At 38.5% G+C, this 19453-nt stretch overlaps 1 protein-coding gene across 1 annotated transcript in view; it reads left to right on the plus strand.

Moving 5' to 3' along the window:
- GULP1 (GULP PTB domain containing engulfment adaptor 1) overlaps positions 1-19453 on the plus strand; it is a 146316-nt gene that overhangs the window by 117798 nt on the left and 9065 nt on the right. The window contains exons 7-9 of the mRNA XM_053471795.1: positions 4047-4184; positions 7926-8042; positions 9436-9528. Coding sequence (XP_053327770.1) covers positions 4047-4184; positions 7926-8042; positions 9436-9528 — 348 coding nt within the window. The remainder of the gene's footprint in view (positions 1-4046; positions 4185-7925; positions 8043-9435; positions 9529-19453) is intronic.

The raw sequence follows: 19453 nt of genomic DNA on the forward strand, positions 1-19453 counted from the left end.
AGCAATGGAATAATGTGTAATTTGATACAATTTAATATTACAGTAGATCACAGCTGTGATTAGAAAGATGGAAACCCTGGCATACAACAGGAGCTAAGTATAAAAAGTAATTCTTGTGCCGTTTAAAAAGCAATGTTATCATCATAGCCACTGATGGAATGGTCCAATAAGCAGGAACAATCCACCACTTTGTCAGATGATAAGCATAATTGGGAACTCTTCAAGTTTCCCCTGTGGAAGCTAGATTTGCCAATGTCTACTCCCCGGCCACTTTCCCTTCCTCTCCATACAATTGTATCTGGGGATAGCACCGCTCTTATTGAGAGCTAGCCCCACCCCTTGCATAACTAACCACACCCATGTCATGTTAGTCTCGCACCCTCACTAAGCCACTCCCAGTAGCCTGAATTGTATGGTAATAGTTTTGTCACCAATCGTTATCAATGAAGAATAATATATGATAATATAGAAAGATAATAGATATTTTATTGTATTTTTCCCTAAAATATATTGGTAACAAATGTCTGATGCAGTCCCTATAAGTGGTATGTAAATTAAATACATACACTACAGCTTCTCCAATCCACCCACATCAGTAAATTTTATTAATTAACTGCTAACCTGTCACTGTCTCACACTCCAGCTCTCATCAGTCTGTAACTGCTTCTACTGACATGTAAAAATGGCATCAGCACACTTATATATCTAATGCTCGTCCCTTCCCCTTATAAATGCTGATTGGCCAGAGTGAAAAAAGCAAGGAAAACCTTGCACAAGTTGTTGGATCCATTGTAAGAAATTATGACCCTTTTACAGGGTTATTGTTTAGGGAATGTGTGACAAATAAAGCACAAATACAAGTGTATAGAAAAATGTACATTTAAATTTAATTAGATCACTGTTACAAGTTATAAAACATATAACATACACAAAACATTTGATAATAATTCAAAACAAAAGTGATACTAAAGTATGATGATGTTTATTTTCTCCTTGATCCTTGGGACGCTTCTCAGCTTACAGCATTCTCCTGGACGCCATCTTCCGCAGCTTCGTTCTGAGCCTCCTGAGCCATAACACTTCTGTTCACTGCCCTCTTCTTTCTTAGACTGCTGCTTGCAGCCCTTAACTAGTCATCCCAGAATACCTCCCAGAAAGTGGTTCACCCAACCCCTCTTTCCAGAGATTTCCTGTATGTCGCAGTTATGGAGGAGATAGTCTATGTGAAAATGCACACGTCTGTGTGGGGGGGCTTTGTGGTCTGCTAGAAACTGCCTGATCCTGGTTTTCGGACACATTTTTCTCGTAATTAATGATAGTGTATCTATATGGAAATCTTTTAGACAAAATCCTTGCTTGTCCTGAAAAAAAAAACAATATATAGTTTGTGTGGATAGTCTGAATGAGAAAGTGGAAAATCACTGTTGGGTAATTCTGATACACAGAAAAAAGGGCATCAGGGAAGGAAGGAAGGACAGCGGGACTTGGGTGCTGATGAGGGACTGTTCTTCCCAAAGAAAGACACTTAAAAAATATGCAAGAGTTGATTAATTATGTGTCTCTTTTATAGTCCCAAACTAACTCCTGCATACTAGATATAGTTAAGAAAAAACTCCAAGTGTGATAAATCCAAGGGCGTAAAAACAACACACATTTTATGATTTATTGCAATTGGAATTTCCTTGTACAGTATAAACAAAAGTCTTTTCTCTAATCTTCTGTGGCTTATGACTAGTCATATCCAGCACGAGTTTAAAACATCCGCCACTGGATGTCTCCATTGCACTGCAAATCTTCCCATACCACAAAAATACATACAAAATATAGACACGTCACAGTAATAATAACAGATGTTTTATGATAATATATACCAGTTTAATATTACTGTATCCCAATGTTTTAGTTTTCACTAATTTATTAGTAGAATAACAAAGATTGTCTTGGTATATGACCAAAGCAAAAGATAACTGCAGATGTGTGTCACGAATTAAAAAATGAATAAAGTATGCTTATTTAAGATGATGTTTTTTTTAAAAAAATTAACCCTTTAAAAGGCAGGAAGATGAGTAAAGCTTTGTAAGTGGTTCCTCTGACAAGTCTAAAGCACTGGGGCTATTATTTCATGTTCACCGACCATTTATTTTTTACTTTAAACATATTGTTCCTATTAATGGGTGGGAACCTACAATCTTTTTTTACATGTTTTTTTTTTTTCCGTTTCTTCAATCAACTCTTGTATATGTTCCATTTATTACAGTTTACAAAGATTTTTCTGTTTATGATGGCCTATTTTAGAGTATAATGTTACTACTTGAATAGAATAACATTGTTGAAAAAGGTTAACTTATTGATATATAGCTCTATCCCGCAAATCTTTGTGAACATCTGCATTCATTCAACAGAATTAAAATGTTTTTGGTAAGGGTGAATTTCACGTTGTTATATTTTACATGTACTGTAATATATCAATTCTGTTTTGCATCATTGTTGCTGCTTTTCCAATAGTTAGGGTGAAGGGGAGGAGCTTAGTGTCAGGACCGCCCACTTTCCCTTAACAGGACAGTCTAATGTCCCTGACACACCAGCTATAGAAGAGTGTATATTAAAGTATGCTGAGTACTTGAATATGCTTTCTTACAAAATGAAAAAAATAAAGCACTTACTTGACAAAGCTGCAGAAGCTACCCTCTTCCTCCATGAGCCAATATTTCTTCCAACTGATTGGCTGCTCAAAGCTGTCAATCAGTGCTAGGACTGTGCTTCCACATACACACATACACACTCTAAGGTCTGAATAGACCCCTGAGCACAGTTTCCTTCCGATCCAGCACTGGAGCTGACTTGTTCAGCAGAAGACATCCCCTGCAGGGCATTTTGTCTGGGGAAAGGGCAAATGCATTTGAGGGAGTCTGAAGAATTCCTCATGCATTTGCAAAACGGACCACATGAAAATATAATGGGACCATGCAGCTATTATGTGCATTAAAGTGCGTATGATGTCTGGAATGTCCCCTTAAACACTTGCATGCCTTCTTCTCCACTTCAGTCCTTAAATTTCCACTTGTGAAACCTGCCAAGCAATCCAGGCTTTTCCAAGTTCCTTTTTTTTAATAAACATAGTCCTGCTTTCCTACCCGATTGTCTCTTTTCTAAGGGCTTCACATTTTTCCTGTGTAAAATATCACAGTGCCAATAATAAAACTAGAAATGGTCAGTAATGTGGCACCTCCTCTGAACGTGTCAGTTGAGTCTTTTGATGTTTTCTGAAATTTTACAAAGTATGCAAAAGAATAATAAAAAAAGCCCCACCCATAGTTAACATAACGTCATATTCAGTAATATGTCTTTGATCATCTTAAAATTATGGTCATCTACTGTATAATCTGTTACCAAGACTACATTCTGGACAATGTTATTTACATGAGAAGTACTGTTTGCTTAGGATAGAAACCATGCACTTCTTCTCAATGATGGTTTATGTCAAATAGGTCTATTCTCAGTTTGGGCCTGTTAAAACCAATAAGCAATAAATGGCTCTCAGCCACTAACAGATAAAAAATGACTGACAGCCCCGTGTTGTATAAAGGGTAGATTAGATATAGTGAAAATGTTATAAGTGCCCTGGGTACCTTTGTTTAAGGGCCTCATTCTTAATAAACCACATACTGGCCAGTTTCCAACCTAGACAATGTTAATGTGAAAGAATATAACACTTGATGTTACAGTTTGCAGATACATGACCAAGTATACAGGAAGAGGATCCTTGTGAAGCAATGATAAAGCTTGTGTTTATTGATTTTACTTATTCTACGCAAAAACGTGGGTGGTGGCATAGTCGATTTCCAACAAAGGTGGTGAAGGTTAATAAACTGCATGTACAGCATAGGTATGAGGCTATCACGAGCATAAAATAAGTCAAGCAGAATCGGCTGGAATATTGTATTTTTCTATACTTACATTTGCATGTTACATATTTAGTCTTCCTATTAAATGTAGCTTACTGTTAGTGATTACCTTCAAACTAACATATTGTGATTTGTTTATAGGATGTCTTGCACAATTGTCAGTTACACAGGATATCGTTCTGCGCTGATGATAAAACCGACAAGAGAATATTTACATTCATATGCAAGGATTCCGAATCAAATAAGCACTTATGTTATGTGTTCGATAGCGAGAAGTGTGTAAGTATGCCAGATGTTTTAGGGTGTTTTTTTCTTTCCTACATGAAAAAGGTTTGGCTTGGCTGGAGTCTCCCATAACAACTTGGGATCAGATGAAATTTGCAGATGTTTATTGTCATTAATGGATCCAACTTGTCATGAGAAAACAGATCAAGATGTTTCTTTTGACGTTCTTCCCAAATTAAGACTGGCTCATGCAACTTTAAGCAAATTTGCTCTCTCTCTTTTTTTTTTTTTTTCTTCAGAGCTGCAGTGCTTGTTAAGATTAGGATAGCCAAATAGAAATACTAAACCGAACCGATTTAATATGTTTTACAATGGACTATACATCTAGGATTTATATAAACTGTATATCCTATATATTATGTATCATTATTTATACTTTATATATAATATATCAATTTCAAGTCTGTCTTCCCATTGGGCAAAATGTGGGCTGTGCAAAACACCCAGTCATGTATTTAACGGGGTCAGGGGCAGATTAACACCTGGGCAATAGTTGCATTAGTGGCATGGCCCCCCACTTGTTTATACCTTGTGGTTATATTGTAGCATTTATATATTTGCTTGCACTGCATAGCAGTAGCACAGTGCCTATAGAGCTGGGAAATGTGGAGCCCCTTTCTGTGGCCCTGCATGATGCATGAGGTCCCTTTCCTGCAGCAGGGATATTTGTAGAGACACACACTCCATTTCTAGAGTTTAACCAATGATGGTAGAAGACGCTCCCCAGGTCCTGCCATGTGACAGGATCAACCAGTAAGAAGCTAATTTTATAATCAGTTGTTGGTCTCATTAAGAGCAGGCGCTGCGTGGGTTTCTGCTTGTAAGAGACAGTTCTGAAATAAATAAAACAGATCCCCCTCAATGACTGGCTTAAGGTACTCTGTAACACAGGGCAGGCATTAGTCACAGGAATACAATGGTGATTCAAAGGGGTTAAATACAATCTCCCTTCCAGTTTGCTTGATACCAGGGAAGATTCCTGAAATGCTTGCAGCCCCTCATCTTAGTTAGTAAATGGGGTAGTCTAGGCCTGGCTTAAAGAGTGCTTTGCCTTGGACTCTTGGTTATTGGAGTTACATAAAGGTTCTAAGAGTCACGATAATGTGTATAGAAAAAACAGAAAGGGTGTTTGTACGTTATATTGTGTACATAAAATTAATTACTCCTTTCCTAAATGCCTTTTTAAAAAAAAACCAAAAAAACAATGAATCTTCAACTAGGTCACAGCAATAGACAGACATGGTCTTCTTCAAGTAATAACACACAGACAATTGAATGTTTTTATGTCTTTATTGAAAACACACTGTAAACATTCAAAGTACAATTAAGAATTGTTGGCTTGCAACAAGCTGGGAAAGGTCACAAAGGTATCTCTAAAAGCATTGATGTTCAGCAGACCATGTCTATAAATGGAGACAGTTCAGCACTATTGCTACTTTCCCTAGGCCTGGATGTTGTGCAAAGTGCATAGTGCAGAATGCTCAGTGAGGTTAAGAAGAATCTTAAAATGTCAGCTAAAGGCTTACAATAATCTCAGGAACACGCAAACATCTATGTTGACTCGTGTACCATACGTAAAACAATGAATACGAATGGTGTTCATGGGAGGACACCACAGAGAAAGCCACTGCTGTCCAAAAACACATGGAAAATATAATGCTATCTATTCAACAATTGAAGCTCAACACCAGTTTGGTGATGCCTTAAAACAAAGACCCAATGCAGAGGAGTTAATCAACAACAAAATAAAATACCCAATTAAGATATGTGGCATTACCTCAATAGAGTGGTTAGTACCAGATATTCCAGGAATATTTCTAAAAGGAAACAATTTTGTACAGAGGAATGATCTAATAAAACGCCTGACCATTGACCATGTCCCACTAAGATAGTCATGAACGTAACTGAGAGGATCTGAGAAATAACACTCTCCAGTGCTCGACATTCATGCAGAATCTTTTAAAACAGCACAGACAAAACACAGAAAGAATGTTACTACCTCCTGTTTAGCCTGTAAAAATGATTCAAATGAAATTATCACTGTGGGATCAATACATATTTGCATAAAATGTCCTCACTGTTTCTTTCAGAGCAGGAAAATGGAAATTTGGAAACAGAAATGTAAAATATTAATAATGATTCTGAAATCATTCTTGGAAGCATAGCTAATCAATCATACTATAAATCTTAACAGAGATATTACATATGTGTATCTAGAATATTTGACACCCACAACAAACTTAATGGTTAGAAACATAGATTTCCCTGCCTTATCCCAGCATGTCTTCTCACTTTCTGCACCCCCCAGGACTTGCTTACTTGTTCCATAGTGATCTAGTGAGGTTTTTGTCATGTCTTTGTCCCAAACAACTGGTCAGTGACCCCAAACAGCTTCTCTGTACTATCTTTGACCCCAAACAGCCTGCCTATGCCCCTGTCCACACCTCTTACGTGCATGCTGTGTGCAGGCTGATCCAGCATGCAGGAAGTGAATTTGATGTCACTGATCCAGTATGGGGAGGGCTGGTAATGTCTTTAGCAATTTTCACCCCCTCTGCCTTATTCCCATATTATTTAAATCTATCTAGGGCTTGCCATATCTATTTCCATAGTAAGGTCTGCCCCTTGCACAGCTAACCATGCCCCTATGTGAATAACCGTGTTCTTGAGCAGAAAGAGAGCTCCAGATAGCCTGAACTGGAAAGTTCCTAGGTATGTCTTAGTCACTGACAGCTACCTACAGTGTCTGGAGGTGTACGTCTTTGCAGCTGTGGCCCATATTTCTCCATTGTCAATGCCTCCTTCTCACTCTGTGCAATCACCTGATCTTGCAGAGCTCCAGCATATAATAGACATATATTCTAGTATCCTTTAATAAGATATAGAACAACAGAAAATTATTTTTTGCCTTGAATTTCAATAATCCACTAATGTATTTCAATAACATCTTCTGTGACAAAAACAGAATAAAATAAAAAAACAAGGCATGCTGTATGCATTATTCTTTATACATTCTCATTTGTAGATGCCAAGATTAGTCTTAAATAACAAACATCTGCTTTTAGATCAAAGAACTTTATGGGTTATGAACTGTAATAATATTTAATAATAACAAATTAGTGCAATATGTAAAAAGATACAAAATGTTTAACATTCATTCCATTGATGAGTGTATGGGTTCTGGAAACAGTTTTCTTAGAACAGGACAATAGTGATTTACTGTGAATATAATCTATATTTCAATCACAAAATGGTGTACATGAAAATAACATATACAAGACTTGCCTATTTATTCATTATTTTGAAGTATCATGCACACTGCATTCTATGAACCAAGATTTGTGAAGAATTTCAGGTATGCTAAGTGCTGGGTGTGTGATTTCACAAATAGTGATACTAAATGATTTTTTTATACACATTTCCCAATGTCTTAGTGTAAACTTATACATATATTTTAATCCATACTTCAAATCATATTGCTTAGTTATTGTTGGCTGATGGTTCCCATTTCCCTGTTAAATAAATCAGACTGATTTATTATAATTCTAAAGCCAGATCATTGATTTTAACTTAATCTAATTGAAACGCTAACACTCCTGAATAAAAGCTATGTTTGTTATACATTTAGTTATTAAATGAGTGTGCTTCATAGGTGTTTTAACAAACGGAATCCATAGAATGCCAATTAAACCAAGCCTGCTTATATTAAGATGTTTTATTTTTCCCCCTCTAAAGGCAGAAGAAATAACATTAACAATTGGCCAAGCATTTGATTTGGCGTACAGAAAATTTCTGGAATCTGGAGGAAAAGATGTTGAATCACGAAAACAAATTGCCGGACTTCAAAAAAGGGTAAGTGTCAACAATATTGCTACATATTTATATCCAACACCGTCCATACAATATGTATTTTAGGATTTTTTATTTTCTTGCAAAAAAATAAATCTGAAAATGTAAGCGTTTGTTGTTCATTTCAGTAATGTTACCTAAATGCTTATTTGCTACCAAATCATTACCTGCACAACAGTTTGTATTCATTAATTATTTAATCAATTAGGAATGTTTACCCCAATAATAGGGTCTTAATGAAGGCTTTTTCTAAACCAATCTATCTGCACTACTGGACACTCGGTGACCTTCTGCAAAAAAGGTGAAGCCATTGGGATAGCCTCTCCGATGTTCCTCCAATCGGGGGGAAGAAAATATGCCCTGAAGCCCTGCCATTTTGCGGAAGTGTCAAAGACAGAGCAGGGACAAATATTGCACCGTTAAGCTGTTTGGGGACAAAGTTGGCTCTGTTAAGCCTTTTGGGGACAGAGGTGGCATAACCAAGCTGTTTGGGGACAAATATGGCACTGTTAAGCTGTCTGGGGACAGAGGTGTCATAACAAAGCTGTTTGGGGACAAATATGTCAGAGACGAGCTGTTTGGGTACAAAGATAGCACTGTTTTGTTGTATTGAGGCATATCTCAGAGACAAGCTTTTTTGGGCATGAAGATGGCACTGTTAAACTGTTTGGGGACAGAGATGGCAAAGACAAGCTATATTGGCACAGAGTTGGCACTTTTAATCTGTTCTAAGCCTTATGTGCCTAAAAGTTGCCATATTGTGTTTTCTTTTAATGTGATTAAACCTTAGGAAAGAAGAAAATGCCATCTCTGCTAAGGTCTATTTGCTTACCATAATACAATGCTAAATTAAAGTTTTGCGTTATTGAAATACCATCTGTAACTAAATAGTGCTAGAGGATCTTTGTATATTTTTAGCTTTTAAACTTTATAATAGAGTATAGTGTATTTATTCTCACAAAGCCATGTTCCCTTTGATTTTAGTTTTCCATTTTTTAAGATGTTTACATCCTGACAAAAATTTTCTCTTTGCTTAGCTGCAATTTTTTATATACAATAATGCCATTATATGAATTAAAGAAAGGTTAAATAGTTTATTTGAATATTGCTTAGGTCATCTACTGTCCCTATGTTAAACCCAGTCTTGTTGCTGGTGTATGGGAGGCTATGCTACTGTCACGCACAAAGATGGGCCACATTGATATGGTCTAGACAAAGTTTAAAAGTCAACAGTCTGGTTATTATCTAAAAGTGATATAGAATACATTTCTTAAATTTAAGTAAAGATTTTTATGTATGACCCTTGAAGTATCTCCAAAATGCCTCCTCCACTATATTAAAATACATTTGTTTTATTTTATTTTATTTATAATTACATGCAATACTTGTTTTGTAGATTCAGGAATTAGAAACAGAAAATATAGAGCTGAAATACAAAGTTCAAGATTTGGAGAACCAGTTAAGAATAAATGATATAACATTGTCACCTGTAAGTACCTATGGATATGATTATTTTTTGTTTAGAAACCCGTCGGATTTAAACTACGAATCACAGTGTGTTATCAGATCAAAGCAAATGTCTGGGCGGCCAATTAAAAGGAAAGCAATTGAATAACTAGGTGTGAATATATTAAACTAGCAATAGCATTGTGTAGAAATCAATGTTAATGTAATATTATGCAAGTTCATAGGAGAGAGAACCTTGCAGACAGTGGAGCATTTTAGATTCAGGTAGACACACAGCACCCATTTAAAGTGATCTGAAAACAGCAGGTTAAAATTAAATCCTACAGTCATGTGAAAGCCAAAGTACACCCTTTTGGAATTCTATGGTTTTACATATCAGAACATAACAATCATCTGTTCCTTAGCAGGTCTAAAAATTAGGTAAATAAAACCTCAGATGAACAACAACACATGACATAGTTCATGTTTAACAAAAATAAAGCCAAAATGGAGAAGGCATGTGTGAAAAACTAAGTACATCCTTACTGCTTCCATAGGAATTAAGATGCTAAGCAGCAAGCAAGTGCTGCTAAGCAGCAATCATGTGCTGATAAGCAGCAAAAAGTTTTAGCAGTTTGCTGAAGCATTCAGGTCTGTGTACCAAGGAGAAAAGACATCAGCAATGATCTGAGATAAACAATTGTTGCTACCCATCAATCTGAGAAGGATTATAAGGCCATTGAAATTGTTACATTTGTTCAATGTGATTAGTGTCACGGACTGGGTCCAAGCTGATGACTGGAAGGACCCAGCGCGCCCGATGGTTGATTGCAGGAGTCACAATGCAGCAGTGGAGTCTGGGGCAGGGCCTGGTTGCAGGGTGACCACACTCGCCCAGGGTGTTGAGCACCTTGGGTAGTGCAGCCAACACCAGCGCCCTGATATGGCAGCAGATGAAGCCCAGAACAAAACGAATCCTGCAGGCACCCTGGAGCAGGCATGAAGCATATCACAGGAATCACGTGCAGGATGCTGCAGGCTGGGAGAATGAAAGCTAAGCAAAGGGTTAATGTAGCAGACACATAACAAGCAAGGGAAAGGGAGACCAGGCAAGAAACATGATATGAGATATACATGAGAAGTGGCTTGAAACATGACATGAATAGCGCAAAGCATAAACAGGGCACAAGACAAGGAATAAACATAACCAGACAAGACATACATGTTACAGGGCACAACAAAGGACAGGGAAGAAGGCAAGGAACACAGGGGAAGGAGTGAGGAGCCGGAACCCTCGGACGCTTCTTCCTTTAAGCAAGGATAGGAAATCTTAACTGGGACATAGGGAGAGGAGAGAGGAACCGGAATCCTCAGATGATTCAAGGAAGAAGGGCAAAGGTACATAAGAGACAGACAAACATGAATACAGAAACTAGCCTAGGACTACATGATAACTATTGGAGATTCCGTCACATGATATGGCCATAGTATGCTTAGCCCACCACTACGCCAAAGTACTCCAATGACGGTGGGTCCTAACGCTAATCCCTGCTGACAGATACAAAACAAACCACACATGTAAACCAAACACACAGCACTGAGACATACCTTAGACTGCAGACTGCAGACTGAGACAAACAGAACACACAGGTGGGGCACACCTAATAAAGGAAGCAGAGCTGAAGCAAAGAGCCGGAGCAGAAGCAAGGAATGGAAAATAGAACAAAGCAAAAGGAAATCCAGGAATGGATCAAAGCAAAGCAGAGAAACTAAAGCAGAACAGATATGCAGCTCCGCAGCCTGGGCAGAACGTGACAATTAGTTCATTAATCAGTGATTCATTGTATGCCATAAATCTTAGAAGTATATTGTCTGGAAATTCTGATTAAAGTATATCAATTTGAGACATGATTATATTGTTTACGCCCTATTAAATTGCTTCAATGAGGTTAATCCCTTTGTAGTGTCATACAAAACATGGTTGAGTGAACTCACCAAAAGATGGACAGCTGCTTAATAGCCTACCCTATAGGGGAATCCCCACTTGGGAGCATATCAAGTTTTAGCTCTCTTGTGCCATTACAGAGGAAAAACCTCCATCAACGTATCAGTCTGACACCACCTCAAGGGTATTCTAGAACTGAAATGTGAGGCAAATTTCCTCTGCATTCAGGATGACACTCTTATGTGAAAGTCTAGGCAAGAAGGGACTTTAGTATTTTATTAGCATTGCCATAAATGGGGCAGTGTGGTAAGTGTTTAAAGTTACCCAACATAATTACATGACTGCCTACAATGGTGACCGAGACCGAGCTAGAGGGCTCGCAGAGGCGAGAGAGGGGCGCCGAGCGAGAAGCGAAAACCACTCGGCGCCCCTATCTCTCCTCCACTTAAAAAAAAAAAATGCACTTGGGGCAATTGCCCCACTCTGCTCCATGGTAGGGCCACTGACCCCCTAACTGAAAAGGTACAATCAGTGGTAATTAAATCATTAAATCCCACATAGTAGTGCCAGCTCTTTGTGCCAGATTTTTTTAACCATACAGATCATCTTATTGCTTCCCCATGGGGGTTTGACTGTGACCTCATGTGCACGTGATCCTGCTATTGAGTGAGTAACCGACACTCAGAAAGCTTAGGACCTACGATCAGCACCTCCATACTTAGGGAAATATAGGAGTAAGGGCTCAAATGTAACCCAAATAGATAGATAGTCCTCGATAGTTAGGTTCCTTAGGGTGTTTATGTTCCGGTCTTAATAGTTTTTAGGGTGAGTGTAGCTTTTTTTACTATTAGGATTTGCTCTAACCAGCAATGATCTGACTTTCCTTACTGCTCCATACTGATTTTGCAGTTCTCTTTTTTTATATATAAAACAATACATTAATTCAACACTGAAAACTAGACAGAGCTTATTTTGTTATTTTCCCTTAATTCACTTTTTGAGAAATTAATATTTGTATTTCTAAACTTTGGTTTCCGCCCAGGATAAACCAAGACATTTCATTCAAATGTACCTGGGGCCCCCTAACTTCACTAGGCAACATGTCCCACAGTGCCACTTTTGTCCCCAAACCGCTTGTAAGAATCTAATTTGACCCCAAACAGCTTGTGAGTGCCACCTTTACCACAAGCAGATTATCAGTGCCCCCAAACAGCCTGCCTGTGCCATCTTTGCTCCAGCTTGTCAGTGCTCTAAAACAACTGATCTGTGCCATCTTTGCCCCAAAACAGCTGATCTGTGCCATCATTGCCTCATGCCCCCCTCCAACATACACTCTGGCACACATATGTAAACACAAATTTACGCATGCTAACACACACTCCATCTCACACATACACATCTATGCTCACACACACTTACACATACAAATCTATGCTCACACACATGTACACATCCACATCTATGCTCACACACATTTACACATCCACATCCATGCTTACATGTAGAGGACTGCGGGCGTGGGCAGTTTTTCAGGTTTTGCGTGCGGGAGCGGGCGGTTAATTTTTCCCTATGGGTCCCAGTAATCCCGCGCACTCCTGCAAGGCTGCCTTCTCTTTTTTTGCCCAGGAACCCAGCGGAGTCACGTGAAGTGATGTAAATTCACGTGACTCCGCTGAGTTCCTGGGAGGAACAAGAGAAGAGACGCTGTGTGGGAGCAATGCGAAGGCAGCCTTGTGGGAGTTTAAAAAAACAGTCCCGCGCAGGGCTCTACTTACATGCACATATATATCCACGTGTATGTTCACACACACTTATAATTCACATCCATGCTTACATGCACTTAAACATAGACATCCATACCCACACAAACTTATACATAGACATCAAAATTGTTCACAATTGTTGAACAATTTTGATATCTATGTATAGATAGGAAAGCAGCAGGGTCACGACACATTATATCATATGACCCCAAGGTGAAACCAAGGCTGCTTGAACAGTGTGCAAGAGGTGCGGGAGGGAGGGGGTATATATGTTTGTATGTATGTGAGCATGAATGTGCATGCATAAGTGTACATGAGCATGGATGTCCATACATAAGAGTACATGAACATGGATGTCCATGCATAAGTGTATGTGAGCATAGATGTCTATACAAATATGAATTTCTCAAAGTGAATTGCATGAATGTCTATGCATAAGTATATGGGAGCATGGATGTCTATGAATAAGTGTATGTGACCATCGATGTTTTTGTATAAGTGTATGTGAGCATGCATGTGTATGTATACGTGTTTGTGATCATCGATGTCTAAGTGTTCGTGATCATGCAGGTCTATGTATAAGTATATGTGAGTATGGATGGTCTATGTATAAGTGTTTGTGATCATGCATGTCTATGTATAAGTGTATGTGAGCCTGGGTGTTCTATGTATAAGTGTTTATGTCAGCGGAGATGTCTATGCATAAGTATATGTCAACATGAACGTCTATGTTAAACTGTATGTGAACATGGATGTCTATGTAAGAGTGTATGTGAGAATGGATGTCTAAGTAAAAGTGTATGTGAGAATGAATGTCTATCTAAAAGTGTATGTGAGTATGGATGTCTTTGTAAAAGTGTATGTGAGTATGCATGTTTATGTTTAAGTGTGTGTGAGCATGGATGTGTAATTGTGTGTGACCATGGATGTGTAAGTGTATGTGAACATGGATGTGTTAGTGGTGTTCGATGGAGTGTGTGTTAGCATGAGTGGTTTTAGAATGACTCCTACAGACTTTACTGCACTGTGCGAACAGCCTCGCTTTCACTGCATGGCCACATGATGTAACGTAGCAATTTCCTGTCTCTCCATGCCGCTTCAAAGTTGTTTAAAAAGGGCCCTTCCAACCTAGACTGGCCCGGTCCATAATGGAAGGGCCCTTTCTGAACAATTTTGAAGTGGCATGATGAAACAGAAACAAATGGTCGCAGGGGCCGGTCAGGCCCCCTAGAGAATGGCCCTGTTGCAGTTGTGACTGCTACAATCCCTATAGTTACACTATTGACACAGAAAGTTGGTGCAAATTCAGTTTATAAAATATGACAGTGGTTGTGCATATGGTGTCCTAATTTTCCCTAAAGTTGCTTTCAACTACTTGGGTGGACAATATTACAGGGGCAAACCAGGTCAGATTATACATTATTATTTCAGTGGTATATCCATTAAACACTGAAATATGAACTTTTCCCTACTGTTATTAGAGTGAACCAATCTTGCAATGGTTTTGTTCAGTGAACACTTAAAGGATAATGATTCAAACTGTAATAATGCAAATTACAGACACGCTGCTCTATCTGTAATGTAGATTAGTGCTTAAAAGAGTTAACCTCCTATAAAGCTTCTTGAAAGAATTGTTCATACCCAATTAACTAAGTTTCTTGATCCCAACTCCCTACTTGACCCTCTTCAATCTGGTTTTCACTGTTGACACTCCACTGAGACCGCCTTCACTAAAGTTACAAATTACCTACTCACTGCTAAACCCAAGGGCCACTGCTCCATCCTACTGGACCTTTCTGCTGCTTTTGACTCTGTGCACCACTCTCTTCTCCTACAAACTCTTCATGCTCTTGGTCTCCATGACACTGTTCTCTCCTGGTTTACTTCCTACCTCTCTGATACGGGGTACCCCAAGGCTCAGTTCTAGGACCCCTTCTGTTCTTGCTCTACACTTCCTCACTTGGCAGATCTCATCCTAATCTCATCCTTTGACTTTTAATACCACCTGTATGCTGATGACACCCAGATCTATCTATCCTCTCCTGATCTCTCTCCCTCTATCTTAGATCGTGTAACTGTCTCGCCTCTGTCTCTACCTTAATGTCTGCACGTTTCCTGAAACTCAATCTCTCCAAAATCTAACTTCTCATCTTCCCTCCCTCCGACGCTAAGATTTCCCCATCAGTTTCCCTCAATGTTAATGGTGCTATCATCTCCCCGTCTCCTCATGCCCGCTGTCTTGGTGTCACCCTTGACTCCGACCTTTCGTTCACCCCCCACTTTCAGTCTGTCTCTAAAAACTGCCTTCTGCATCTTAAAAACATTAACTCCTGATAGCGAAACTCCTGGGGAGACCCCCTGCTCCAGGAGTTAAAGGTCTGTACGGACCCCCTGCTCCAGAAGTACAACTGCACTTCATTGGTTGATGTCAGAGGAGCTCTCTGCCAGCAACCAATAGAGTCACTCGTACGGACCTTTAACTTCTGGAGCAGGGGGTCTCCCCAGGCGGAGTTTCACCATCAGGAGTTCGTACGGAGCTTTAACTCCTGGAGTAGGGAGACCAATGATCTCCCAAGGCCGAGTTTCGGCACCAGGATTTTAAAAAGTCTGTACGAGCGACTCTATTAGCTACTCGTACGGACCATTAACTCCTGGAACGGGGAGTTTCGCCGCCGGGAGTTAAAGGTCCGTACGAGCGACTCTTCTGGTCGTTTGTATGGACATTTAACTCCTGGAGCGGGGAGACCAATGATCTGAGGAGATCAGCAGGGGTAGACCCCCTGCTACAGAAGTTAAAGGTCCGTACGAGCGACAGGTGCAATTCATTGGTTGATGGCAGAGGAGGCCCCTGTCGGCGACCAATAGAGTTGCTCGTATGGACCTTTAAAATCCTGGCGCAAAAGCTGCTGCGTAGTGCGTACCGTAACAAAGAAAAAACTAACACAGGAACGGGCAAATAGTCGTAGAATCTGAAGCTTTTTTTCCCCACGAAGACGAACACGAAGTCGAACACGAAGAGTTGGCCGGCACCCAAGTCTACTTCTATCTATTGAAAGAAGCTCTCAAAACCAAAGAAGGTGGTTCAAGTTAGTTAATAATTACTTTAACAGGTTCTTCCATGTATCTTACAGAACTATTATGAAGTGATTTGCATGTATTATAGCAGCATATCTCAGTTGGTGCCTGACACTGAACATGCCTGTTAAATTTCACTTATCACAATATGGTACTTTACTTTAGTTTAGAGTGCCTACTAAAGCTAGTAATGTGTTCTGGACTTTTTAAATGGGGAACCTGAGTTTCACGGTGACAGTTGCATATTGGGTTCTTTTATTATTGGGATAAATGAAGAGCACATACAGACTTTCACTAAACTTGTCCCTCTATTTATTATTATTATTATCTTTTGTTTATATAGCGCCAACAGTTTACGCAGCGCTTAATACAATACATAAATTCAAGGGATATGACAAGACAAGAATTGACAGACTAAGACAAACCGATACATTTGGTGGAAAGAGCCCGGCTCGCAAGTTTACAATCTAGAGTATCTAACTCTATTTTAAAAATCTGATTGGTCTTCTTAACAGTGAATATCAGCAAGTAATTATTAGAAATAAATTATGGCAAAAATTACATGTGGTGTATTTATTTTTCCAGTTTCATAAGAACAGTTGACTAAACTCATTGAATAAAGATACGTTTTTTTATGCTGGGACCGAGCTGATGTTGCTTTTTGCGCACAACCATGCTAGGCAGGCTAACTTGTCTTTACATACTGAAGAGGCAGAGCATTACAAATCTGCACAAAATATGGACATGGGACCAAGACATCTTTAATAAGTAATCATTTTTTTTATCTTACATAAACCACAAAAGAGATTTAAATATTTGATGTAAAAATGTGGTAAATAGTTATTTGATTATAGGAGCAGAGATATGGGGAGATGGGGTAATATTGTCAAGGCCTTTGTAGGTTATTGTCAAGAGTTTGTATTTAGTTCTGATGTTGTTTGGAGAAAGTTGAAGTGGCAGGTACAGTGGGGCAGCAGAACAAAAAAGTGATAAGATAAGAAATGTAATCTATCAGAAGTGTTCAAAGTGGATTGAAGTCGTAGGGGGGACGCTCAGCTCATGTACTTCCAACCCTGTGCTATGCTAAAATGGTGTGTACAAAACAGCAGGCACAAATACAGTAAATGTAACTATGGGTATTGTGTAAGGAATCAAAATATGTGTGTATCTTATTCTTAGACATGTCCATACTAATGTAAGTTGTTTGGGCAGATTACAAATAAACAGATGATTAAATATGATATCATATCCTAAATTCTTCTCATAAGCTTTTATGTTTATTTTTTTTATTTATAATATTTATTTATATTTTTTACAGTCTGTTCATTGTTTTACTGATATATTAAAAAACGTACATGCCGCCAACTAAAGACATAAGTAATAATAGGATAAGGTATTGTCACGGATTCCTTTTGATGTATGAGAACTATTATTTACATAGTCTTTTGGCCACAGTTATGTTGTTTCCTTTATTATTGGAGACTTTGTGTCTGCAGCTGTACATTTTTGTTAAAATGGCCAGTAGCTATAGCAATACGAACTTAATTTTTCAGTTCACTGTGATTACTTGGAATTCTGCAAACACTAAGACTTTTAAAAGTCATGCATTGAAAATTGGTTCAATTAAAAAGTATACAAATAAAAGTGTATATACTGTACGTGCAGAGCGAGGGAATGATGTGTGTTAGTCAAGAGGGACTGTGCAACAGAATGTAGTCAAAAATACACATATTATGGTGGTGGTTAGGGGCATATTAGTGGTGGTTGGGGCAACTTGTATGCTATACCAACTGGACCACATCTGCACCACTTGCCAGGTGTTCAATGTGCTATAAATTAATACAACTAATGAAATAACTCTTTGCACAACTGTGCTAAAATGTTCATTCCTGTACAGTTTCACACATAGGAAAACCTTTTACCAGTGGCCAGTGTATGTCTGATGATTTTATACCAATGGTAATGTGCTCATACTTCCTTGTGTTTTGAACAATAATTAGGCATATAGTTAAATGAACCCGGCTACTGTTTAGTCTCTGAGCCTTAGTTTGTCCATCTGCTGTCAGGGATTGATGGAAGGTACTACGTGATCTCTGATGGAATAGTCATGGATAGAGATAGATGACAGTATTGTAATCAAGATAACAGACCAAAAATGGGCAGGAAAATACCTTACATTGTTGAGAGTACAAGACTTTCAAAATAGAATGTAACCATAGACCAAGTTTCCCGATTGAATGGGCATAAAGATGCTGAGAAGAACACCAAGCTGATATAGGTCTGTGTGTAGGCCACATGTCTTACGGTAGTATACTCATACACAGAAAGAAGATACCCAGTTTGCTTATGGAGCATGCTTCATTGTTCCAGATTGGAACATACTAAGGGCTGAAGTCATTAATCAATAACTAGCATGCACAATATATTGGGTTTACCCAGCATCTTATTTGTATGTTTGGAAAATTATTGAGTATATAGTGTTTCTATGTAGTACATGGGTATAGTGTTCCATAGTGTATTTGAGGATTGGACCATTTTACCATTCTAGACCAGCTTAATATCCACTGTCCTATTTGTTTCTGTGATTGCAAAAAAATAATGTAGACCAGTCGCCAGTAACATTCCAGTAGCTTCCATGGAGACTGCTCCACATGTAAGAATTAATCTTTGTAAATATAACCCAATGTGTTTATTGACTTGGTTTCAATCATTAGGTCTTTAGGAGACAACAAGCTGGGTGGTTAACCTTTTGGTTAACTTTTCATTTTAAAACTGTGGTTTGGCCACAAAAGTACAATGGTGTTTTCTAAACTTGTTCTACATTATTTAGGAATAGTTGGAATAGTATTCTTTTTACCGGATCAGCTGTGCTTTTCTTGTGGGCTTCAGTTTCATAATTTAGAATTTAAATCAAACAAAAGACAAAAACATTGACATCCAAAAAACCTCACAATTTTGTATCTCAACCAACAAAACATTTCCTTTATATACTTTGTTCCTTCTCTTTCCCTTTTTTATCCTTTTTCCATGTTTGTTATTATTTACATTTAAGATGTTATATCACTGATGAGAGAGATTATTATTCCATTCCTGTAATTGATTAACATCCCTTATACATTTTTTAATAACTGCTGTACTGTCATATATCAGAAAGCAGTAACACTGGTACTGAAGCCTCCATTAAG

Source organism: Spea bombifrons, chromosome 7 (assembly GCF_027358695.1).
Source record: "Spea bombifrons isolate aSpeBom1 chromosome 7, aSpeBom1.2.pri, whole genome shotgun sequence".
NCBI classification, from domain to species: domain Eukaryota; kingdom Metazoa; phylum Chordata; class Amphibia; order Anura; family Pelobatidae; genus Spea; species Spea bombifrons.